Source organism: Musa acuminata, chromosome BXJ1-10, assembly GCF_036884655.1.
Source record: "Musa acuminata AAA Group cultivar baxijiao chromosome BXJ1-10, Cavendish_Baxijiao_AAA, whole genome shotgun sequence".
In the NCBI taxonomy this organism is placed as follows: domain Eukaryota; kingdom Viridiplantae; phylum Streptophyta; class Magnoliopsida; order Zingiberales; family Musaceae; genus Musa; species Musa acuminata.
The window spans coordinates 32,795,001-32,819,517 of record NC_088336.1 but is presented as its reverse complement, the minus strand read 5'-3'; the positions used below and the strand labels follow the sequence as shown (position 1 = coordinate 32,819,517).

Sequence of the window (24,517 nt, the reverse complement as noted above, 5' to 3'; positions counted from 1 at the left end):
AATAAATCCTCCTCTTGTTGCCAGTTGCCCTATAAGTAATGGTCCAAAGTAGAATGCTCACATTAGGATCATCAGTGTCCTCTCAAATTCAGAAATATATTATGGGAAATTAAATTCACAATTAATTAAACAGTTGTTTAATTAACTGTTTCTAGAAGAACTAATTAAAACATTCTTCGAAATCCTCTGCAAAGAACATGTTTGCGCAAGATGCAAATTATGTAAATTGATTTCCATCTGCATAAGAACATATTGAGACCTATTAACTAAGAAGGCAAAAGAGATACTTCATTCATAGATCAAATGGTAGTTACTGGACCACATTCTTCAACCATAAGGAGCATAAATAATCAGAGGTCACTTTAATGCCTGAAGTTGGGAAATTGCTTTTGAGATGAACTTTTGTGAATCTAGTTCAGTTTTCAACCCCAGCCTTCTCCCAATATCCTGACAAAAGTAACAAGCATCAGTAATGGGATACTATCTAGAGTAATCTTGATGCTTTAGAACCTGTACTATCAATCTTTAGAGCAAACATCCATCAAGTAGGGTCTCGCCATCTTCTTAATTAAATTACACCCATCTGCATGGCCACCTAAAATATGTTTGTCTCTATTTACAGTCCCATATCAAGCATATGTGTTTGAACTGTCATTCTCACGGTTAGGGCTCGAAGAAACCAACCTTGCTTTCTCTAAAAAAAATCTTTGTTTTCCTCTATTTTGCCTCATAATCTAGAACCAAAATAAAATCTTTTTAAAGTCAACTGAACGTAGCCTGGGGATGTATATAAAACCACTCCACCACACCTCAACATACACATCTAGCTTCACATACAAGCCAAAGCAAATATGGTCCTCCTTTCTGCCAAATCCTGCTTTCAGCCTTTCTGTTATGATGGCTTCCAGGAGGAAAGCAGCAGCTACAGTTTCTCTAGTGACCTCCTTCCATCTTTAGGAGCAAAGATTAACCAGTCAATCAAGCTGAGAAAGTTTATAATATCACCCTACAATCCTCGTTACAGGTGAAATTTTCCCTACACATTAAATTTCATCAATGCAGAAGATAGAATAACCAGCTAATACGTTCTCCACTTACATGGTACTTGTTTTCTTCTCAGAGCATGGCAGATGTTCCTGGTTCTCCTGGTTATTTATTCAGCCTGGATCTGCCCATTTGAACTAGCATTTTTGAGATACTTGCCACCCAAACTTTTCTGGGTTGAAAACATCCTGAATAGCTTTTTTGCAATTGATATTATTCTTACCTTTTTTGTCGCTTATCTGGATCGTAAATCATATCTCTTGATTGATGATCCAAAGAGAATTGCAGCCAGGTCAGTATGTAACATTTAGCTATTTCTTTCTCCTTCATAAGCATAGTACTCATTAAGAAGAAAAAAAATCAAGATAAATTGTATTAACTCAACATTACCATGCAGATATCTATCCTCCTGGTTCATCTTTGACATCTTATCAACAGCTCCATTTCAAGCAATCAGCCTTCTCTTTGAAGGCAGTGGGAATGACCTTGGTTTTAAAATACTCAACATGCTTAGACTGTGGCGGCTACGTCGGGTCAGTTCCCTTTTTTCAAGGTCTGCATCCTCTCCAGTATCTTCAAAGTCTGATGAACAAGGAAAATGGATAGTCATTATATATCATTTTCTTTTGATAGGCTTGAGAAGGATATCAGGTTCAATTATTTTTGGACACGATGCACAAAGCTCATCTTGGTAAGCCTTCGGCCTATTTTCACTTCCTTTCTATTTCTAAACAAGCATGATCAGTGAATAATTTGCTTGCAACTTCTGTGTTTGGCTTCAGGTAACTCTCTTTGCTGTACACTCTGCTGCATGCTTCAATTATCTTATTGCTGATCGATATCCTAATCCAAGGAGAACATGGATAGGTGCAGTGATTTCAAACTTCAGATCAGAAAATCTGTGGACCAGATATGTAACTGCAATGTACTGGTCCATTACAACACTGACAACAACGGGATATGGTGACTTACATGCTGAGAACTCAAGAGAAATGCTTTTTGACATCTTCTACATGCTGTTTAATTTGGGATTGACAGCTTACCTCATTGGAAACATGACAAACCTTGTTGTACATGGCACCAGCCGCACCCGAAACTTCGTACGTGTTGTTCCTTCTACCAATTGCCAAAAAACTGTTATCACTTGCCTCATAATGCCAGGTTACCTGTTTATAAAGTTCAAAAAACTAGGAGATAAATAGCTGCAAGCACAAGCAGATTTCTTAGAATAAACTAACGCTCATGGAATAGATATATTCGATTATTGATATATGGCTCTCAGGAACCAAAATATATTTTAATTTCTATTTCAAACTAAAACAATTTTCATTTTGTGTAGTTATTCTTCCATCCTACAAGAATGTCGATAGATTAACAAGTCTGCAGTTGTATTTAAATTCTCAGAAAAGCCAGTCAATTTGTTATAGAATAAGCTTAGACATGTAGCTTTATCCTACCATCAATGTTGGCTACACAAAAGGTTGTTTACCTGATTAACATTCATTTAGAAAGCAGCTTTAAGAAAAGATATCTCAGGTTTGATTAAAGGTGATTACTAAATTCATTGTCATCCACTGCTGACAATTATTTGATGCGACAGAGAGACACAATCCAGGCTGCTTTGGAATTTGCAGCAAGAAATCAGTTGCCCCAGCGTATCAAGGATCAAATGCTATCTCACATATGCTTAAGATTCAAGACAGAAGGACTAAAACAGCAAGAAACTTTGAATGATCTACCAAAGGGCATTAGTTCAAGCATAGCATATTGCTTGTTCTTTCCAATTTTACAACAAGTCCAACTTTTCCATGGGGTTTCCTTTAACTTCCTTTATCAACTGGTATGCACTCATACCTGCCTCTAATGACAAACATTTTGATGATATTTCCAATATATTTATACCACTTTTTGCAAGAAATAGGTTACAGAAATGCAAGCTGAGTATTTTCCACCAAAGGAAGATGTAATACTGCAAAATGAGGCATCAACAGATCTTTACATATTGGTATCAGGAGCAGTGGTAAGTAAAGGTTTGGGTGCTTCATTAAATAATTTATGTTGCTCATGTAAAATTGTTCATATTTAACAACAATAAGTTGATTTATTTGTTGATATGGCTTCAACACAGGATTTGATATCAAATATTGGTGGAACTGAACAAGTAAGTTATTATTATTATGTTCTTCATAAATATACATGCTAAAAGCATGTCTCTAAGTGTGCATGTGTGTGTCAACAGGTTTACGAAAGGGTAGCTGCAGGAGAAGTGTTTGGGGAGATAGGAGTCCTATGTTGCATGCCACAACCATTTACTGCACGCACCATTGAACTCTCACAAATTCTAAGGCTGAGCAGCACCACATTCATGAACATGTTTCAGGAGAATACAGAAGATGGGAATACCATTAGGAACAATCTTTTACAGGTATTTTTTGGAGCTACATCCTAAATCCATCAAGAAAGTGTTTATATAAAAATAGAAGTTCATGCTTCTTGATGCCATTTTACAGAAAATGAAACTAGAACAAAGACCATCTACCAGAGTAGACGAAAATGGTCCACGAGTACATGATGAATGGCTCAAAAAAGAAAATCAGAGCCTCTCTTCGCAACACCAAGATTACAAAGTTCAAGAACAACCAACACGGAGATCAATGGAGACAGGAGATATTCCATGCACACCTCAAGAGTCAGTATGTTATGGCATAAAATTAAACGATGCAGAAAGATATGCAGCAGAGCACAGGGATGACCAAACAGCTCACTGCAAAATCATTATTCTGGATCAAGGAGTAAACATGGACAAAGTAAATGACAGCAATGGGACATCAACAGCTTTGACAGAGAAAGATGCTTATGATGGTAGCTACGAATTGTCATTAAGATACAGAAACAGAATGTCCATAATAGAGAATCATCAAGTAGCAAACATACATAGAACAAACACCGTGACCGAAATAAAGCAGGAACGATTCCAGCAACTGATGCAGTCAAAATTTCCTGACAAAATGAAGAAGACAAGCTCAGACCTTGGAAGCAGTGCAGTCAATACCAGTGACACTCAAACAACCAACAAAAGGGTCATCATTCATATGCTTTCAAGAAAGTCAAGAAGTTCAAGAGAACAGATCGGGAAGCTCATAAACTTACCTGGTTCTTTAGAGGAGCTCTTTAAAACTGCTAGTAAGTATTATTTGACTAAGCTAAAATATGTGATGAAACCCTGAATTGAAGCTGGATAGTAAAATTTAATTAAGTTTGAAGTTAGTTTTTTTTTTTTTTTTCTCTAACTCAAAGCTATAAGGATTAGATCTTAGCAGATACTTCATCTCCATAAAACTATAAATCATGAATTGAACAGGGTTTAGCTATTGCATTAAATCAAACTATTATCTAACAGTGTTGTCTGAAACTTTATTTTGTGCAAGTGCAGGTCAGAAATTCACTGGTTATCAACCAACAAAGGTGGTCAATCAAGATAACGCAGAAATAGATGACATTGCAGTTGTTCGAGATGGAGACCATTTATTTCTCCTAGAGTTGTAAGGAATCTTAGTTATTTTACCATAAAAAGGTCACAGAAGCTGATGATGCCTACTCATGAAAGATGCCATGATCTACGAGTTCTTATCACCATTTTCAATACTAACCTCAATATGTAGAACTCAAGAAGTCCACACAATGTGACAAAGCAGAGATCCAAAATCGATCATGCAAAATCTAGCTTTTCCTGTCCCTATATTTATATAGTGACAAAGCAGATGTTGCAAGCTGCGGGACCGACAAGATTTCCTTTGTAAACACATAAGATAACATGGATTTGCTCATGCCGCAAGCAATTCTGTTTGAATTTACATGAGAAATATAGACTCATGAGGGTCATTGGAGTTTTAGGTTGTCCATAAACGAGTTGAGAAAGGATGAGAGTCCAGTTGAATAAAAGTATGTTCCTTTTTCTTTGTCGTGAGGTGTTGAATATTTGTGCAAAGCAAAACTTTGTTGTCTCCAAATAAAGAGATATGGATGCTCCAGAGTTCACCTTTACATGGAAGTCTCTCTAAAGACTGTTACCTAACTCAAGGATCTGGAAACATCCCATTCATTGTATCTGTCAAATTGAGTGCCGTACGGGAATGTCCAAAACAAGTTCAGATAAAAAAAACAAGGTAAAGAACATTCAAGAAAAGCCGAAATCCCTCAAACTGCAGTCCTCGTTATGGACCTCCAATGACATGTTTGCCATTATATCTACCTATCAATCAGCAATGACTAAATGTCAAGATTGAAAAAGACGCAGCAGCGATCGGTTTAAACGTCGGGGGATTAAAGGTTTGGCTCCAACAGTAGCACTGATCTCTAGAACGCAGCGAGTTCCCGAACGATGACGAATGCAAGCACGGCAATGGCGTAACATACTACTTACCAGAAAATAATCGCGCAACAAACTACATTATATAACCTGATTAAAGAAGGCCGAGATGGAAGAACCTTGAAAGGAGATTGGTGGCGAGATCCGGAAGACAACCCCAAGGCGATAGGGAATGGAAGAAGAGGCGACGATAATACGAGTAGAGGGCGCTTGTTTCGACAGAGGAAAAGAAGCGTAAATAACGGCCATTTATAACAGTTATGAACAGCAATATAACGATTTGGAGATGTCGCACTCAATACGATATCGTATCATCAGTTTTTAGCACTTCAATTTTTTTTCGCCACGCAGTATATCAATAAATCGATAAAACAAATAATTTAAATCGTAATAAATGAAGTTCGGGTGGCATCGGGTTTTTTTTCCGGATTTGTTTGATATGTTGAAATCTTATTTGAATGTTGGTCGGTGACATTACTTCGACGTAGTTTAAATATGTGACATACTAATGCTAGTGACATTACTTCGACGTAATTTAAATCCGTGACATTAGTGTTGGAGACTAATGCCGATGACATTAACATTAGAGTTGGAGACTAATGTCGATGACATTAACATTAGTGTTGGAGACTAATGCCGATGACATTACTTAGACGTAGTTTTAATCCGTGTGCATAAAAAATTATATTTAAATTAATAATAAAATAGAATAAATATTATAGATGAACAGTAAATAAATTCAATTACTGTAATCTAATGGACTTTTTATAATTGATCCCATCGAAAGAAATATTTCACATTATAAACCACATATTGGATTATCATGTATAAATACAGAAAATATTTTCCCTTGGATACATAAAGATGATATTGATTTTTTTTATTTGGATCTACACAAATTATTTAAATTAGATTCAGATAATTTTCAATAAGATAAATTTGATACTTAAAATTCAGATGAAGTAAAATGCATGTATCAATTTCTAACGTTCAAATTGATATATTGACCCAATAACTTGTACAAAGTAAATCTTAATTAACATGATATAAGAAACCTTAAACTTGGGTTATTAATAACGCACCACTCAAATTCATATATACAACATAAAGAGTGTTGGAACTTCAAACAAGAAAGAAATAACTTCAGCTACTAATGTGACTAAAATGAGTAGGAAGACAAACATCACAAGTACCAGGAATTAACCTCTGCTAATCTCTGCCTGAGTAATCCATAAACAAATTAGAATCAACTTGGCTTCCAGAGTGGCTAAAATTTTCAACCAAGTACTGTTACCTTCTATCCCCTAATGCAGAACTACCTAGGTTGGATAAAGATAACATTATTTACATTTAATGTTGCTTCAAAGTTTCTTACACCCTTGCAATCCCCACAATCACCTCAGTAAATTTTCCTCGAAAAGAACCACCTGAGTGGATATTCAGTATAAAATGTTTTCTGTGTTGAAACTCATGCCATATTCTTCAGCCATGATACTGAAACACAAGTGATCGGTGATGACACTGTAGCTTTGAGCTGAAACTGCTGCAGCGGCAATATCTTCATCAAGACCCTGGTGGAACCTGAAGCTCAAAGCAACAACCTCTACACAAGCATTTAGCACGATCATGACTGAATGACCAAGATTCTTTTTCTATTTTCTGCTGGTTTAAATCACGAGCATGACTAACTACATTCGATGTCAAGAGCTGATGTCGCCTGTCCAGATTGCATTACTGCCATGGTAAAATAGTGTGACTAACATAAGATATTACTTTTTCTTGACCTGAAAAAAGAATAGAAACTTAAATAAAAAAAATGCAAATGCTGAAACATGACACCTGATATAAGTAGAAGATTTTGATAGCCTCTAAAGACTAAATAGAGTTTCCTAGCTACAAACAGAAGCATATATTATTCCAGTTGACAGAATAAAATACAGCATCATTGATTCAATCTTATTACTAGGAAAATGTTCGAATCAAATCAATGAATATTTGGAAAAAAAATGGACTTGCGGTTGCTTACCTTCCAAAGATGACAAAATCACTTGTACCTCTTATTGGAGGTATGAAGTGACCATAAAGCAAGAGGGGTGGGCATCATTCAATAAAAACTGAATTACCAACTGAACAGAAGCAACCTAGTCAATTTAGTTCAGTGTATCCATAAAAGGAACTTTTTGGCTTTTGGTTCAGCTTTGTGGAATGGAAACCGAGTAAACCAAAGAAACCATATAAATATATAGAGATAGAACTCTTCTGAGCTGGCCCAGTTTAATGACTTAGTCCTACTTGGTAATGTCTAAACTAAATTAAACTTAGTTTTATCATTATATAAATCACAAAACTTCATTTGTGAACCGACTTAGCATATCAAGAAAGGAATGAAGCCTACCTGGTCATCTCTTCTTGCAAGTTGCTACGACTGGTGTGCAAACCAAACCAATCAAACTGATCAAATAATAATCTTAGTTTTATTAGGTCAGTTTTCAATAATTAGGTTCGACTCGGTCGATAAGATCAATACATCACAGACTGACGAAATTGAACATGAATAATCTAGAACTGACTGAACCAACCGAATGATCAACCTGTAGAACAATGCTCTGAAAAGTGCCTACATTAGTGTTGTGCAGCATAAATGTACCATAGACTGCAAATTACAGGTGCAAGTATAAAAGAGTCATTACCGTGGAAGTTAAATCAGAAAATCATACATAATAAGGAATTGTGTAGAATAATATACAGTTCAAATAAGAAAAACATAGCTGTTAAAAGCTACCATCAAACTACATGTCAAAGTACTTCAAACTAGTCTGGCTCTGTGCACTCCAAAATAGTGTTAAAAAATGGAAGATAAATGTAGTTGATGATTTCAGCATTACAGCAGCAAATAGACAAAGAAAATGAAGGGGATCAACACCTCAACATGATGTGATCTGTCAAACCTCTAAAGTGTAGAAGACACTAGAGTACAAAAGCAATTTCGTTCTTTTTTGTCTAACTAAATTGGATGAGTCAATGAGGTTTCAAGCAGAAAACTGTTCAATTAAGATGACGAATGAAAAACATATAGTTGACACAATAGAAGGCCAGATATTGGAGATCTGATAATTATCTGCAAAATGTGGATATGAATGTGCTAGCATGTGATTAATCTCACATTGGATGATTGAGATGATCTTGAGTTCTTGTACATGAGAATTGTCAAAGTCTTACAGATTCCAGCTACCCAAGTGGTCAGTAATACAATACATGAGAATTGTCAAAGTCTTTTAGAATACTGGCAAATCATCCAAATAATCAGGCAACATTGAAAGACCTCACCTCCTAGATTAACACGTGCAGTCTTCTTTTCAAGTTCCTACCTACCCCTTAGGAATTTGGCAGGGTCTAAGGTTCTTCCATTGTTCCAACCTATGTCAAGGTAGTTAAAGCCCTATGGATTGACTCTAGAAATGGATAAGAATATTTAAAATGAAGACCTACAAGTTATTATAGTAGCACAAGCAAACTCCAGAATGAAATTAAAAAATTTTAAAAGCAGATTTATGTGTGTATACATGAAAAACACAATCAGACTTAGAGAAGGGAAAAAAATCTCATTTTATTGAAATTTTAAGAAACAAATTAACATGAAAAAAATATGGGTGTGTATATCACAATCAGATATAGATTATGTGGGGTCACTAAATTTATATGGTTATGAAATGAATACAGGGAATATCCACCATTTCCATAATGATATTAACTCTTAGGACTCAGAAATGGAGGCATTTACCTTGACATCTCTAAGGTGCTGTCCAGTTCGCTGCTATCATTGTTAACCTAACCACTCTCAGATTTTTACATCTTCAAGAAGTGAATGATCAAAGATGTTCCATCTGAAAGGAGATCTAGAAATGATACAACACTTTACTGCTTGGTACAATCTCATCCTGCACAAGAAACTCTACAAGCATTGGCACCCTCCTCCAACTTCCCTTGTTCTTTCGTGGTTCTTTGTGATTTGCTCCAAACTCCAAAAACCTTGTAATCCCAAACAACCTTAGAAATATCATCTTGTGGTGAACTTAATTCTTGCTGCTTTATTGACTTGTGCAATTCACAAAAGAACTTTGGATCTTGCAACTTAATATATTCACGCAATACCAGCTCATGATCAGGTACCCAGTTCCTTGGGAATGGTATGTAATCGCATGATGGTATCAGTGACATATGAGAGAACTGAATACCATCAATGGCATCAACAAGGCCCATCCTCAGAAGATCAGAAAACTCTGGTGCATCATTCCTTGAGCTCTCTCTCAGTGGATGGCTTAGATCACGTGAAGCAATCTTGTAAACCTTGGCACGAGACTTCAGTCTATACCTTGCAGCATACAGTTTAGCCAAGGAACTCCTAATGACATAACCACAAAACCCAACAACCTTCTTTCGGTTGTCTGCATATTTGTACCAATCCGCCATTGTCTCAAGGAACTTGTTCATCTGAGAGTTGGTGTGTGCCTGACCAGAATACAGCATTGGCGTGCAGGGCAATGGCTCAGGATCCTTATCCCCCTTGACAAGCTCAAGTCGTCTAAACTTTCTGATGCACTGTTGCATGCTTGCAGTGATGGAGAGCAGTGTGCCAACACCTTTCTGGCTTATGATATTTCCACCTGTGGCCGTATACCGCAACGTAGGGTGTATCACCCTCCGACAAATCACATGATCCAAGAACTCAATCCCCCTAGTAATGTGCTCAATCTCTGTCTCTGAATTCTCTAACCTCAACCCATAAGTGATCTCGCAGAATTCAATCAGAGCCTTCCTCAATTCCACTGCATCCTCTCTCGGTCCTCGAATTCCAATCAATATGTGAGACCCATAACGAATATAGTCCATCTTCCTGGTCTTCTCATTCCCACTCGACGGAACAAATTCAGGCCAGGCGGGGTTATGAGAACCATCGTTGATAGACTCCTTCCAAATGGAGTCGAGCTTGGATGCACGGAAATATTTAGCGATCCTCTCTTCCATCCAGTAGTCCAGTTCACTAAGACAGATATTAGCAAGCAGAGGGCTCAGGATCCCGCAGTGGCCGTAATTTGGAACCCAGGTGGCTTCCCGTGGAGCGAAACCGAAGAACGTGCGCAACCAGTAAGGGTCCGGTTTAGGTTCATTCTCGTTCAGAACCTTCTTCTTCCTTCTCTTCCTCAGCATCTTCCGCTTCATCCGCTTCTTGGTCAACCGGTCCACTTCCTGATCCCGTGGCAGAGACCCTGCCTTGACGGGCGTCCTCAGCGCAGATTTAATCAAGCTGAGGACTTTGCGGTCCGACACGCCCCTCTCGACGCAGCGCAGGATGACATCAGTTCCGAGGCCGTCCGCAACGCTGGAAAGGTCGGCTTTGAGGAACCATAGGTAGCCGGCGAAGTGGGAGCGTAATGTGCGGAGGACAGTGTGGGGGCTGCGGCCGGGGCGGAAGGCGTGGGACTTGGGGGAGAAGCGGGGCTCAAACGCAGGCTCGAGGAGAAGGAGCAAGAGCTCCTGGAGTACGCGGTCCTGGAAGGGGGGCGGGGCGGCGTCGAGGAGGGCCTGAAACTTGCGGCGGGAGATCGGGCGGGTGGAAGGTGGGTCGACGGGGGAGCGGAGGAGGAGGTGGGTGGAGGCGCCCCAGGGGTGGGGGCGGCGGGGGGAGGCGAGGACGGAGACCTGGAGAGCGAGGAGGGAGCGGAGGTGGGGGAGGTGGATGGCACCCCGAGGGGGGAAGGAGCCGGTGTGGTGGGCGCAGGCGCGCTGGTAGGCGAGGACCCAGAGGTCGAACTTTTTGAGGAATCCGGTGAGGTTAGGAAGCGGCGGGGCGTCGGCGGGACGGCCAAAGCAGCGCACCCATAGGTCGGAGCACACCTGAATGGGATCTTCCTTCATCAGATCATACGGGTTCTGGAGAGCTTGCCGCTGCTCTTCCTGTTTTCGGAGGAGATCGACGTCGGAGGAGGAGGAGGGAGGACACGGATGACGGTTGTGGGCGAGGGTGGAAGTGGAGCGGGGAGAGAGCAAGAGGAGGAGGGAGGACGTGCGGTGGTGCCGGAGGAGGAAGAAGAGGGATATGGGGGTTGGACAGGGCATAGTTGGTGTATGATGTTGGTATTAGATTCTCAGAGGCTTTTAATCAAACAGGTAATGCTCACAAGTGCTCGGCATTGAAACCACACGGCCTCAAAAGGCATTCTATTCGCAAAATATGCTAAAATTACATATTAATTATATTTGTTATTTTAAAATATTCGAATTTAAGACTTAACATGATGTCTCACGAGGGACACGTGGAGAGAATCACACGGTGCAAAGTGTGGACGTAAGTACACCGAGTGAACCCTTCACCATTCCGGTCCGGTGAGCATCTTCGAACACTGAGTTAACTCGGTATCGTTTGCTGGGGAACCCGCGGGGTTCGCCAATCGAACGACTCCTCGAGAACGAAGCGATTCATTTTGGCTTGCATGGAGTATACGCCAAGTCATGAAGAGCTCGACTCAAGAAGAACGCCTTGGAATCACCAAACCTCCCCAGATCATGCGAGACCCACGTTCTAATCCCCTTCCCACGCCCTTCACCAAAAGAAAGCAATGGTAGCACAGCAATCGCAGTGAAGGTGGAAGGTGAAGATAGAAGCGTTTGACGGGTAAATGGTATTAAGGATTCACACATGAATCTTTGTGACTAAAACCTGAATTGATAATCTCGATCGTATGCTACAAGAAAACGTGAACAACGAATCACCTTTACAGATTACAAGAGCAAGAAGAAGAGATCGCCGCCGAACTTGGAGAAGAGACACCCAAGTAGGAAAAGAGACGTGCAACGAATTAGGGGCTGCTCCTTCAAGGTCTCGAGGTGGATTTGTCGTCGCAGAAGAGGTCGATCGAGTCGGGTGCGTCGTTGTGGCGCCAGGAAGAGTCGGACGGGGGAACGAAGCCCCTCGGGAGCATTGCCGAGAACGTCCTTGCTCCGAGTTCATGATGATAACCGCGGCTCTTCTTTCTCCTCCACCTTCTCCTCCTCTCGCTGTTCTGGATCATGTGGTCGTCGTCGGAAGGATAAGGCCGAGCCCTCGGCTTCATGGGATGGAAGCCTCGGCGGTAGCGGTCAGAGACGAGGGGTTCGGGGGCATTTTCCTGTCGGGTAGAGAGGGAGAGGGAGACACGAGGGAAAGAGAAGAGGAGAAGAGAGAGAAGGAAGAAGAGCAGCGAGGTGAACAACCCTACACTATGGCTGAAACCCATGAGAGTTGAGAAGCGGATGGTTGGGAGGCATCTGTTAGGGGTGCAGCAGCAAAGGAGAGAAAGAGAGGTGGGAGAGAGTAGTCATGTAATTTAGATCCCAAGGAGGCTCCCATTTGATATATTGTGTTACCAGTATCATTACAGCCAAACTAAAAGCAAGGGAGAGGTCTGACCCAACTTTGACAGAACAAAGAAAAGTCAAAGACAAAGACTCAAAAGCTTTGGGTTTCACTGCATCCTCATTCTTGATCTCAAGTGTAATCATCTGATTTCCAGCGTAGGACTGCCACATGAATGGCTTCAATCTTTTTCTTTTCCCTCTTATTCCTTCTTTCACAGATGTATCTTTGGGTTCACTTTTGTTGCGGTGGCCCTTAAAGCTTTACTCTGTTTCCTGGCACTCATTCTCCTTACTTTTGACCCACAAAAGGAGGGAATGAAACCAATTCATGGAGGTTTGTAGACCCACATATCAGACTGTCATAGTTTGATTCTAGTTACAAGGTTGTTCTTGTTTCTGCAACCATTAGAGCAGCAGAGAACTGCAATTGAGTCTGATCATAAGGCTAAACCAGATCAAATTCAAGATAGAAGTCATCTTCTTTCTCCAGCAGTGTTTTGTTCTTACAGTGCAAGCGAGGATTGATGGCTTTGCTAAACCGATAAACAAGTCCTATAGCTTTGGAAAGTGCTGCTGTAGTGTGTTCCACGGACACAGTTTCTTTTGGCTCTGTCCACCCACCATTCAAGGGAACAAGCTCTCTATGATTACTGTAAACTCCATGGGATGAACAGATACACCACTGCTTATGATTTCTGGACCCCCTGCGCCGTTTCTCCTTATCATTTCACCTTCACTAACAGTATTGTATAGCATTTGGTGAGGCATCTGCTGTCCCATATTAATTAGTACTATATGTGGTGAACTCCATGACCAGCAGATCATGCAACAAAAGGAAGAGACAGATTCCAAATGTTTAATTGCCTGGTGTTTATCTCCAGAACCAGAAGAAGAATGCGTGCAGAATAAGAAGCGAACTGGAGATCCTCTTTCTTCAATCACTGAACAAGTTAGTATGAAATGATCAGTGCTTCTCTCTGTGTTTCTTCTCTTTCTTTCAGCTGTTGTGTTCATGGCCACAGAAGGAGAAAAGAAGGTTACAAGAATCAAATCATTTTGAAAGGTTCGATATCTTATCTCGATTGGTTTCGAGTTAACATCCCGTTATCCTAAATCTCACTCATTTTTATCGAAGAATCAAATCATTCTTGCACACTAATATCACTGTGCATTCATTATTGTTTTATCATATTGAATCAGGAGAAAAACCTGCAACAAGAAAAGCAATAAAAACCTTTCCCATGACGAATTAAAACGTAGGCACACACATCAGTGTTCGTCAGCCATTTGTCTCAAACATACGTGCAAAGAACACCCTTTGTTGCCTTCGGGCTTTCCTCCTCGTGAAGTGTGAAGGCAGAGAACGCTCCCTCTCCACCTCACTTTCCGTGCCAAACTGGTCATCCACGCACCCACACACACACACAATTTTAGGCTGATAAGGACACCCATCGTTTCATTTACGAGTACTGTCGGCTTCACGGAAACTCCATTAATGGCCATACCCATCCATCCTCCATCACCGTCATAACAAGTCGTAATATTAACTAATTCTTTTAAAATATATTAATATAATGATTGAAAAATAATGTACTAAAATCTTAATAAATGAAATATTTATATATACGATGAGATAAGATAATTTTATTATAATTTAAGATGTCATTCTATGTCGAGACCCGATAAGTTGTTATATAAAGGAAGTGATCGGATTATATAGACCTTTGTCATAAATGGTAAAGGGATTATTTGGATATTTACCAGAAACGATAAAGGGTATGTGCTTACAGCTCACAATGCTTTAGATTATGTTTGGTGGTCATTCAGAAATGGATAAACAATATTATGTTTTAGATCTCACTTCACCTTCTATATATGATATCGAGAGCTTTGGTTATGTGCTTTTATATCTGCTCTGGATAAGAATGAAATATATACAACGTCAAATGTGACGTTTGAGCTTCTGTTTCGTATTTGTTCTTTAATATGTTTCGAAATGCTATATGCTCTAAAATGTTTCATATAAAAAAAAGGTAAAGTTCAAGATTAAAAATTGATTATATTTTATTATTATGTTGGAAAGAATTATACTTCAATTTTATCTTCACTTTCTTTACATTTTGATCAACCGAATCCATATATTTGATGTTACATAGGAAATATAGTCAATAAGAGCCTAATTAATTATATTTGTCATGTAGCATAAATTAAAAAATATTATTTTTTTATTTCAAGAATATTCTAGAATATTATATCCTTTTCTTCCTTAGACTTTTTCTTTGAAATACTAAGGTAACAATTTTAAGACCCTCTTAATGAATTTTCATTTAGATCAATTTTTTTTTCTCTTTGTCGTTTCAGAAAAAAAAGAATAATTATTTGGTTAGTATAATTTTTGCTATTTTGACTATTTTTATTATATCAAATTAAGTATAAGCTACTCTTGCATAGACTCAAATCTAACATTTATTTAATATTGAGAAGAAAAAAAATGCAAATAAAGAATCACTCCTATTAATGCTCGACAAATTGATTTATTCTTATTGCATATATTTATTACATCAATTTAGTAGATACATCATTCCATAGGTTGTTATTCTTCTAATCAAGATGGCACACTTCTCAACCCCCATGGGAACCATTTGATCTCCACTCAGCAAAATTGGGTGCCATGCTCTCTCACACATCACACTCATCAACACCCCATATGTTCTTTACATTGTCTAATTGGGCCCACTACCAACCATTTCTTGCTTTAATAAATGTCACCTAATGGTCCAACTTCTCCCCCCAACCAACCTCCACATTCCAATGTGGAAAGAAAAATAAGAACTAAGAGACACAAGCAATGTCACACATGCCATCACCACTAGCTCATAACTTACTCCCATTTCCATCCATCAATGTCAATTTTCTTCATATTTGTCCAACATTTAGACATAATAATTCCACCAATTAACCTCATATTTTTCTCACATTACATAATTTTTTTTAATTTTTTTAATATATATATATATATATATAATAAATATAACATATATATATATAATATAATATAATGTATTTTTTTTTGTCTCTCTGAAAAATTTATATGTTGAATTAGAGCTCGAATTAAAAGACTGCAATTTTGGAATTAGTTGCTATTTATAGCAACAACTCATCACCCCCTTTCACCCTCTCTTTCTCTCCCATCATCGAATCCGCATCTCGTCCCCATTTTTGCTCCAAGAAGGGCTTGAGAAAAGAGCGAGAGAGCGAACAGGCAATGGCGATAGAGATGGATTTCTGCTGAGGTTTCGCCGATCGCTTGGCTTCTTTGGTTGCTGCGATTGAATTGTGGAAACTCGATCGGGTTTCCGGCGGTTCTTGTGGGTGTTTGTGATTTTTTGTCGTAGAGGGAATAAATAAATGGCTGCTGTGGCGGAGAAGGCGGTGGGGGCGGATGATCAGTTCGTCCGCCGCCAGGCCCCGGCGGCGGATGCGGAGTACCGGAGCGACGTGCGGAAGCTGGTTGATTTGCTCTCCAAATTGAACCCCGCCGCTGAGGAGTTCGTCCCTTCTTCTTGCACCGCCGCCGCCGGCGGTGGCCGGAAATCTGACTGCCGCCTCTCGGCCGATGCCCCTGTTTTCGTGGCGTCGAATGGATTTTATAGCAATGGAGGGATTGGTAATGGTGGTGGGAGCAAGGATTCGAGTAGCGATGGATCATCGAATAATCGGCCGAACAGCGGCGATGGTTGGAAATCCAATGTCCGGCTTTCAGCTGATGCCCCTGTTTTTGTGGCGTCGAGTGGTTTATATAGCGATGGACTGATTAGTAACGGTGGTAGCATTAAGGATTCGAGCAGCGATGGATCATCGAATAATCAGCCGAATCGCAGGGTAATTTCTTTCGTATCGATTTAGATTCCGTCCTCGTCTGATCTATTTCAGAAAATGTTGTCGAGGAATCGGTAATTTTAGGGTTTTGGGTTTTATCTTAGGAGTTGTCAATTCATTTTCAAGAAAACTAGGACGGGAATAGGGGAAACTAGAGAATTTGACTGGATCGTATTGCGATCTGCTGTATTTTATCAATAATTTAGGTTTTTCCCACTTTTTTCCCTTTTTCTCCGAGCAAAATTATTGATGTTTTAAACCTTATTGTGATTCAAGGGTACCATTTTATCTCTTTGCCAGAGAAGAAATGGCTATAATCAGGGGCGAAGAAGGATGAATGAAAGGGTTCGAAGGGCCGACAGAGAGGATAGCATTAGGCGAACTGTTTATGTTTCTGACATTGATCAGCTTGTGAGTATATAAATTTTCTGCTTTGACCCTCCGTTAACATCATCGTCGTACTTGTGATTGTTGCCATTGCCCAACTGCTAAAGCTGTATTGGTGCTTCTTTAATTGGTAATATATGCTATTGTATTAATTGTGCTAACATGAACTGTTGTGATTGTTGCCATTGTCCAACTGCTAAAGCTGTATTGGTGCTTCTTTAATCGGTAATATATGCTATTGTATTAATTGTGCTAACATGAACTGTTGTCTAACGAATATCAGGTGACTGAAGAGAAGCTTGCTGAGATATTTTCTACCTGTGGCCAAGTAAGTTTCTCAAACTGCGATAATTAAAGATTATTTGAATATATCATACAAGGATGGTGATATGATCGACAACATTACTCTTTTTCTATTCTTTTCCATTTAAGAAATTTCGTGTGTCAATTATTCTTCAATCCAACTTATATTTTCAGCAGAGATATTCTTTTTGTTGATGCAAGTTACTTTTGTATCTTTTAAAGTAAAAAAATGATCATTCAACTAATCTCTTAATAATTCTGAACCAGTTCAACAAATTACAAATATTTGGATTTGTTGAAACGGCTAATTTCTGATTTTGTAACCATTATTTTTTGAATTGTATCATCTCAGAGGAACAATCTATTGTCACCACCAATAATTGGATCTTATTGACACTAGTGATGAGGTTGTTAGCTTGTTTGTGGAGGCACAATATCTGGGCAAAAGTGGGCAATTTATTGATTTCATTTGGGACCAACATATCAAGATATTGGGTTGATAACTTGATCCACATCAAGATTTTACCCAGTTGGATTTTGAATTGTATGGTCCATTTAAAGCCTTACATAGAGTTGCCCAAGGGGCCACGACATTGCGAAACATGGAAGAGAGTGAGAACACAATACAACAAAAAGGACATCAAGTATAGTTATGTTGTCATGGACATAAGCAGCCTCAGCAACTTAGTATGCACCGGAGTTGTGTTCTTAAGATGCAATTTTTGCTCTATAAAATGCACACTTTATAGGAGTGTGCATCCATGATCATCAGTACATCACTATAATGTTAGGAAGACTCAAATACTCTCAAAAGCCTTCCTGAGTTAAAGCCAGTATGAACTATGTGAGGAGAAAGTGAGTATGAATCTATGTAAGGGAAAAGTGAGACTATATGAAGCAAATTTGTTTGGTATCAAAGGAAAAGGTAAGAAATGTCATTCACAATTAGTGCCTGTTTGTGGAATCATGTTTTTCAGTTCATGGCACACATGTTGCTTTTTCTTTTTCCTATCACTGTAGAAATGCAGGGATTATATGGGTTTACTTCGCCACATTTTTCTTTTTCTGATCATTGTAAGATTTCTGTACTGAAGGTAGTTGATTGCCGTATTTGTGGTGACCCCCATTCAGTTCTGCGATTTGCCTTTATAGAATTTTCAGATGAAGGTAAGTGCACACAAGTCACAACACCCATCCTTTCGAACATATGATTATCAAGAACCTTTTGACACTACGGATATTTGCTCATAGATGGTGCAAGGACAGCTCTAAATCTTGGTGGGACTGTGCTTGGTTTCTATCCAGTCAAGGTCTTGCCTTCAAAGACTGCAATTGTGCCTGTGAATCCAAAGTTTCTTCCTAAGGTAAGCCAGTGAATTTGTTTCATACCTAAATTTCTACTGCTTTATAGATATTGTTCTAATTGCCTGAAATTTACAATATGGGGATTGCCTTGTGAATTTCCTCATGCTATTCATTATTTTTAAATATTACTAATGGTTGAGATGTTAAGCAGTCTGAGGATGAGAGGGACATGGTCATAAGGACAGTTTACTGTACAAACATAGACAAAAAGGTACATTGGCTTCTGTTTCCTTTGGCTTGGCCCATATGTTTCTTAGCATGCTATCATAAATTACTTCCAAGGATTACTTAGCGGAAGCAGATTTATAGTAGCAATTATACAGATCCAATGGAACAGTCTTTTCATTACCATAGCCTACTATATTTATTGCAGGTAACTCAAACAGATGTCAAAGCTTTGTTTGAGCATTTCTGTGGTGAGGTCAGACTACTATCCTCAAATTCGTTTTTTTTTAATAATCATTTAAAATAGTTCTTTGCTAGTCAGTTAACTATTTTGTACAGGTTTCTCGTCTACGACTTCTCGGTGATAATATACACTCTACACGTATTGCTTTCGTTGAATTTGTTCAGGTAACTAGCTTAGCAGTTTCTTGCATTAGATTGTTAATTGGTTATTGATATGCTATGATTTTTTCCGTATGGTCTTGTAGCTGCTTAAGCAGAATTTGTCTCTATCGTCGATATCAAAACAAATGTCTAATCTTGTAACAGACTTTTCCTCTGCTCTAGGAAAGGTACCTGTAGTATATCTAGCTTCCCAGAAAGTGGCCACGTGATATGACAGTTTGCAAAAGTCAATGATATGAAACAAGTCTAGTGGAAGCTAATTACATTTCATGGACATAGTGCTCACCGCTCTGCTCTTGCAGTGGACTTTGATTGGCTATTTGGAGACCAATAGCCTTCTCAGCTTACTGGTTTAGTTTAATTTGATGTACAAACATAACCCTCAATTTAACGTACAAACATAACTCTCAATTTAACCTAAACTAGTCCAGATAAAATAAACTTTAACCTGAAACTTTTACGCTAACAGTCTTTCTCATCTCTCATCATGCTTTGCAGTGGGTACATAGGTAATAACAGGCTGTTCTTAGTATTGGTCCCCTAGGATGCCTATACAAGGGGTTACATATGAACAATATTCAAACTGTACTTACAGTGTTGTGTCACTTTTTATTATTTCGATATTGTATGGCTTCTGGATGGCCAGATATTTTTTAGATTTATAGCTCCTGACTGACCAGATATTTTTGAAAATTTTCTGATACTGTTTATCATTGGCACCTCACACAAAACTTACATGCTAAATAAATTCTCTGCATCTGCACGACATTTGTGTTTAGAATTTGATGTCGTAGTTCATTTGATTGTTAATAATATAATAGTAATTTGTCTGCTGCATGCTACTTATGCATTTTTTTGAAGATGCTCTTTTTAATGATAATCATTTTACGTTCTACAAGTCTCAGCCTTAAGGTTGATGTTAATTTTCTATGAGCCATATGCTGGGCATGCTATATACTGATCTCATTTACTTGAAGCTCCAATGTTAGAAATTCTAATAAAATTCTGTACTTTATTCATTCCAATGTGAACCCGACAATTAGAAGAGAATATATATATATATATATATATATATATATATATATATATATACATACATATATATATATACATACATATATATATATATATATATATATATATATATATACATACATATATATTGTATGTATTTATGTATGTATTGCAAAACTTAGTAGCTGAGCATAAAGTCTAGGGAAATAAATTTTGATATGTGGGAAACTATAAGAATCTGATATGTATTTTTTAAGACAAGGATATTAAGAAATATGTTGTAAAGGCAAAAAGAGCTAGTGATGAAACTTTATTATTAAGTTGTGTTAGATGAAGAGATATTAAGTGTAATGAGTGCTTATACCCCTCAAATAAGATTAAATTATTGGGGAATCTTTGGAAAAAATATAGATTTATTGAGAACATTCCAATAACTGAGAAACTTATTACTAAAGCGATCATGAATGATCGCATAAGGAATATGAAGAATTTAAGAGAATGCACAAGGATTATGGATATGTGGAGAAGAATGAACTGACAGATTAAATTTCTAGATGTAAAGGATTTATTATTTGTAAGACTAAGAGGGATTTCGTTAAAGTGGAGAGGGTCATCATGAGCTCTATGTACTTGTCGTGTGTCCCTTAGATACATAAAATGTGTTATTAGACTATTGTAAGTCCATAAATGATTTATAGGTTGGAATTTTGGATGATTTAAAAATAACATATAGAAAAAATTAGGATTGCTGATATGAGGATGTTGAAATAGATGTACCATTTCCAAAATCGTGAGTAAGAAATGAACACAGATGCAATACGAGATGAGATAAAAAAAAATCATTTAAAAACAATTTAAATGCTATGGACATGCACAAAAGAGAGTTGTAAATGCTCCGGTTGCACAAGATTTGTTGTGTCAGAATAGATGGAGAACACCTAAGTAACTGTTAAGAAAAAAAAAAGATCTGGTTGCTCTTGATTTGACCAGTGATATTGTTATAGATGTAGTTCAATGGTATTATAAAATTCCTATAGCTAACCAAGTATTTAGGAAATTACGGTTTCTTATTATATATATTTTTGGATCAAAGACATTATATCTGGTGAATAGGAAAATGACATCCTTTATTTGATATTTATATTACTTTTCCATGATGATTTTTTAGTGTACTTTACCTTTTCTTTATGATTAAGCTTGAAAGTTAACCAGGCATTTTCAGGTCACAAAGAAGTGATATAAGTGTGTTATCTTTTCATGATTCTGATGACAGGCAGAAAGTGCAATCGCAGCTCTGGGTTGTAGTGGCATGATTCTGGGAGCTCTACCTATCAGGTATGCTCTCAATTCTTCAACAGTACATCATATAAATTATTTTAAACAATGACTCCTAATTCATGTTGTTCAGGGTGAGTCCTTCGAAGACACCAGTGAGGCCACGCATATCTCGGTCAATCTCAAACTGAAGTGAGTTCCATGACAATTGAACCCTGGCAATTTTCATGTGCTGAATCACATCTGCTTGCCCGCATGACTCTCCATAAAGGCCTTAATGCTTGAATGAGACTATGTTGCAACTAGCTCTATGTTCCTTCTATTTGTTCCTCTTGGCTGGAAGAGCCAAAGAAACTTGGTAGGAACAGATTAGTTTTTCGGTAGCTAATGTTATTTACCCGACCAGTAAGAGCCCTTTAACTGAACCAATTATTTAACCCGTGAGCTACATCATGTTCTAATGCAACATGATAGCTTGTTTACCTTTCTTTCTTTATATCCATCGTAGATCTCTGCTTGTGCCTGGGAAATTTGGTTTGTTTAATATCTTCCTAGGAATTATATGTGTATGGTAGTCTTTAATACTAAGGTAGCACTAATGAACATTAAAACAACAAAGTTTAATCTCTAAAGTTTAACAATAATTTATGTTCTGGCCATGTTTTATGAATAGACTGGTAAGCACAGCACGTAAGAGTTTCTTCTTCCATTGCGTATTGATGCTTTGAGTGGAATGCTACTTCTTGTAATATAAGGTACTTAAAGTGTATTTAGAAATATATTTGAAATATGTATTGAGAGTCTAATGCATATTTTCAAAATGAATCGATGTTTGATAATTTTTTTAATAATCATATTTGGCCTAGATGTTGGATTATAAATGCTCAAATATTAATGCTACTTCAGAGTAGTATTAGCATTCCAGCATTTGTGAGATGCTAATGAATTTTCTTTAAAAAAAATTAAGGAATCTTATGATATTCTTTAAAATAATAAGATTACCTTTATATAATAGAAACTCTAACCTTTGTTATCACTATATAAAATTTTTATTTATTTATTTTTAAATATTATTTTACATTCATTTATATGATTATAATTTTGTTTTTATTATGAAATTTTTTTGTAGAATTATATAAATATATATAATAAATATTAAACATATTAGAAGGATAAATTTTGGCACATAATATTTAATAAAAAATTAAAATATAATTTTCATCAATTATTAAATATACCTTTAAGAAAAGGGCCTTTTCCTTTCTTTTTCTTTTTTAACACCTTAGGAAACTTCAATTGCTCGGACTTATTCTAATTAACAAAAATAAAATAACTTAACCAGAATAGGTCAAGTTTTACACAATTGTGAATCATTCAATGCAATCGATAATATCTGCCACTCTGGGAGAGGAGACAGCCCTGAGACCCTAAACGCCTGTATACAAACGCTATTACTTGGAAAACGTTGCTACATGCAATATTGCTTGCTTTCACGGCCGATCAAAAATTTACCGTCCTGCAGTTCAATCTGATCTCCCCGATGGTCCCCGTCAACGGGCTCATGTTCCCCATCTTCACCATCGCCGCCGCAAAATCGCTCTGAAACGCGGCTGCATTGGTGCTGTACGTCATCACCACCGAGTCCTGGGATCCGCCATTGAAGAGCTCCTGGTCCGAGTGAAGCAGTCCCTTGTTGAGCATCAGGTTCTGGTAGTACAGGTTGTCGAACGCTTCCGGGCTCTGGAGGTCAAGAGGAGCCAAGTTGTCGTCGCCTCCGACGGAGGGGCAGCCTTGCCTGCGGAGGGCCGCGAAGCTGCCATCCACGTTGGTGTCGTTGTAGACGTGCGGCCGGAAGTTGAGGCACCGCGCTTGGCCGATGGTGTGCGCTCCTGAGAGCGCGGTCATGTCCTGCGCGCTGAATCCCTTGGAGACGAACAAGGAGATGAGTTTGGGGAGGTCGTGGAAGGGTGCAGGGATGTCGGTGTTCGCCGCACTCTGGCTCGCCGTCGTCGCGTCCCTGCGTCCGAGTTGCACGGTCCAACTCGGTCCTCCGAGCTACAACGAACTCGTTATCCATCCAAATCAGCACAAGCTAAAGCAACAATGCCAGAGAGAACAAGAGATGGCTGTAGCGATGGTTGATTACCAGGACGACGCCATCCCGCGCTGCGAGAGCTAATATGTCGGCGCACGACACGGTGGCAGCGCAAGCTGCTTCGACGCTGGTCTTGATGGCGTCGATCACTTCATAGCCTCGTAAAGAGCCGTTGTTGGGGATCGCGTTCTTCTCGCCGGTGAAGGTGGCGGTGTCATCGAGGAGGACCGATGCATCACAACCCTGAGGCTAAAATAAGACGTCAGCTTCAACGACGAAGCAGTGGATTCAAGAAAGGAGGGCACGAAGCCAATGAAGTGCGCGCTCACGTTAACAAAGCAGTCATGGAAGAAGAGGCGCAGAATGGATGCGCCCATTCTGTTCTCCTTGGCGACGGCCTGCGACATCGCCGAGCGCACAATGCTTTCTAGGTTGGGGCAGCTCACGGCGTAGAAGGTGGGCGACAACTGGGCATGGGCGGCGGGGCATGCAAGCAGACAGAAGAGGAAGAAAGGGAAGAGTCTGTCGAGGAAGAAAGCCATGGGTGGAGAAGCTTCAACTGTTGGAGTATCTAAACCGGGATGATATGATCCGAAGAGATCTCCAAAGCGTCGGATTTATAGATGCAAGGAAAAGGAGGGATCAGAACAGTGTGGACAGCAATCAGGACAGCGTCAATGCTTATTGCTTAGGGTGGAGGAATCAAGACGGCTTGGCATGTTGTCGATAGGTTTTTGAAGGTGTCTTCACCTGCAGCACCTGATTCGACGCGTATTCTACATCCGGAAAGCCATGTCATGCCTACTGGCTTTTAGTATTTC

At 38.8% G+C, this 24,517-nt stretch overlaps 4 protein-coding genes across 7 annotated transcripts; 2 read left to right on the top strand and 2 right to left on the bottom strand.

Annotated features, from left to right (window-relative positions):
* The first annotated feature begins 822 nt into the window (after positions 1-822).
* On the top strand, positions 823-4,723 carry LOC103969955 (potassium channel KAT3-like). The gene is made up of 11 exons (XM_009383586.3): positions 823-1,024; positions 1,121-1,336; positions 1,442-1,597; positions 1,678-1,735; positions 1,827-2,144; positions 2,645-2,884; positions 2,966-3,064; positions 3,173-3,205; positions 3,284-3,469; positions 3,555-4,227; positions 4,478-4,723. Exons 1-11 carry the CDS (start codon positions 852-854, stop codon positions 4,588-4,590), a joined length of 2,265 nt encoding a protein of 754 aa, XP_009381861.2. The 5' UTR covers positions 823-851; the 3' UTR covers positions 4,591-4,723.
* Positions 4,724-6,542: 1,819 nt separating this feature from the next.
* On the bottom strand, positions 6,543-11,649 carry LOC103969419 (nuclear intron maturase 1, mitochondrial). 2 transcript variants are annotated; one of them, XM_009382933.3, is made up of 2 exons: positions 9,195-11,649; positions 6,543-7,197 (listed from the first exon to the last, which is right to left on the bottom strand). In XM_009382933.3, exon 1 carries the CDS (start codon positions 11,528-11,530, stop codon positions 9,347-9,349), a length of 2,184 nt encoding a protein of 727 aa, XP_009381208.2. In that variant the 5' UTR covers positions 11,531-11,649; the 3' UTR covers positions 6,543-7,197; positions 9,195-9,346. The 2 variants fall into 2 exon arrangements, with proteins under 2 accessions (XP_009381208.2, XP_009381210.2); XM_009382935.3 differs by having other exon boundaries at positions 6,543-7,147.
* A 4,324-nt stretch (positions 11,650-15,973) lies between these two features.
* Positions 15,974-22,097, top strand: LOC103969418 (polyadenylate-binding protein-interacting protein 8). 2 transcript variants are annotated; one of them, XM_009382932.3, is made up of 10 exons: positions 15,974-16,690; positions 16,988-17,098; positions 17,358-17,402; positions 18,472-18,544; positions 18,629-18,741; positions 18,894-18,953; positions 19,116-19,163; positions 19,247-19,315; positions 21,600-21,661; positions 21,735-22,097. In XM_009382932.3, the coding sequence occupies exons 1-10, from the start codon at positions 16,217-16,219 to the stop codon at positions 21,790-21,792; spliced, it is 1,113 nt and encodes a 370-aa protein (XP_009381207.2). In that variant the 5' UTR covers positions 15,974-16,216; the 3' UTR covers positions 21,793-22,097. The 2 variants fall into 2 exon arrangements, with proteins under 2 accessions (XP_009381207.2, XP_009381206.2); XM_009382931.3 differs by having other exon boundaries at positions 16,964-17,098.
* A 790-nt stretch (positions 22,098-22,887) lies between these two features.
* On the bottom strand, positions 22,888-24,373 carry LOC135596277 (peroxidase P7-like). Of its 2 annotated transcripts, none has more exons than XM_065088365.1 (3): positions 24,026-24,373; positions 23,748-23,945; positions 22,888-23,656 (listed from the first exon to the last, which is right to left on the bottom strand). In XM_065088365.1, exons 1-3 carry the CDS (start codon positions 24,236-24,238, stop codon positions 23,102-23,104), a joined length of 966 nt encoding a protein of 321 aa, XP_064944437.1. In that variant the 5' UTR covers positions 24,239-24,373; the 3' UTR covers positions 22,888-23,101. The 2 variants fall into 2 exon arrangements, with proteins under 2 accessions (XP_064944437.1, XP_064944439.1); XM_065088367.1 differs by having other exon boundaries at positions 23,748-23,939; positions 24,026-24,370.
* Positions 24,374-24,517: the final 144 nt, after the last annotated feature.

Coding starts and splice junctions, on each gene's coding strand:
- LOC135596277 (XM_065088365.1), bottom strand. CDS start 24,238: ATGGCTTTCTTCCTCGACAGACTCTTCCCTTTCTTCCTCTTCTGTCTG. Junction 23,946..24,025: donor TCCATGACTGCTTTGTTAAC/GTGAGCGCGCAC, acceptor GTCTTATTTTAG/CCTCAGGGTTGTGATGCATC. Junction 23,657..23,747: donor CGCGGGATGGCGTCGTCCTG/GTAATCAACCAT, acceptor AGTTCGTTGTAG/CTCGGAGGACCGAGTTGGAC.
- LOC103969419 (XM_009382933.3), bottom strand. CDS start 11,530: ATGCCCTGTCCAACCCCCATATCCCTCTTCTTCCTCCTCCGGCACCAC.
- LOC103969418 (XM_009382931.3), top strand. CDS start 16,217: ATGGCTGCTGTGGCGGAGAAGGCGGTGGGGGCGGATGATCAGTTCGTC. Junction 18,545..18,628: donor TATAGAATTTTCAGATGAAG/GTAAGTGCACAC, acceptor ATTTGCTCATAG/ATGGTGCAAGGACAGCTCTA. Junction 18,742..18,893: donor ATCCAAAGTTTCTTCCTAAG/GTAAGCCAGTGA, acceptor GATGTTAAGCAG/TCTGAGGATGAGAGGGACAT.
- LOC103969955 (XM_009383586.3), top strand. CDS start 852: ATGGTCCTCCTTTCTGCCAAATCCTGCTTTCAGCCTTTCTGTTATGAT. Junction 1,025..1,120: donor CCCTACAATCCTCGTTACAG/GTGAAATTTTCC, acceptor TTTTCTTCTCAG/AGCATGGCAGATGTTCCTGG. Junction 3,470..3,554: donor TTAGGAACAATCTTTTACAG/GTATTTTTTGGA, acceptor GCCATTTTACAG/AAAATGAAACTAGAACAAAG.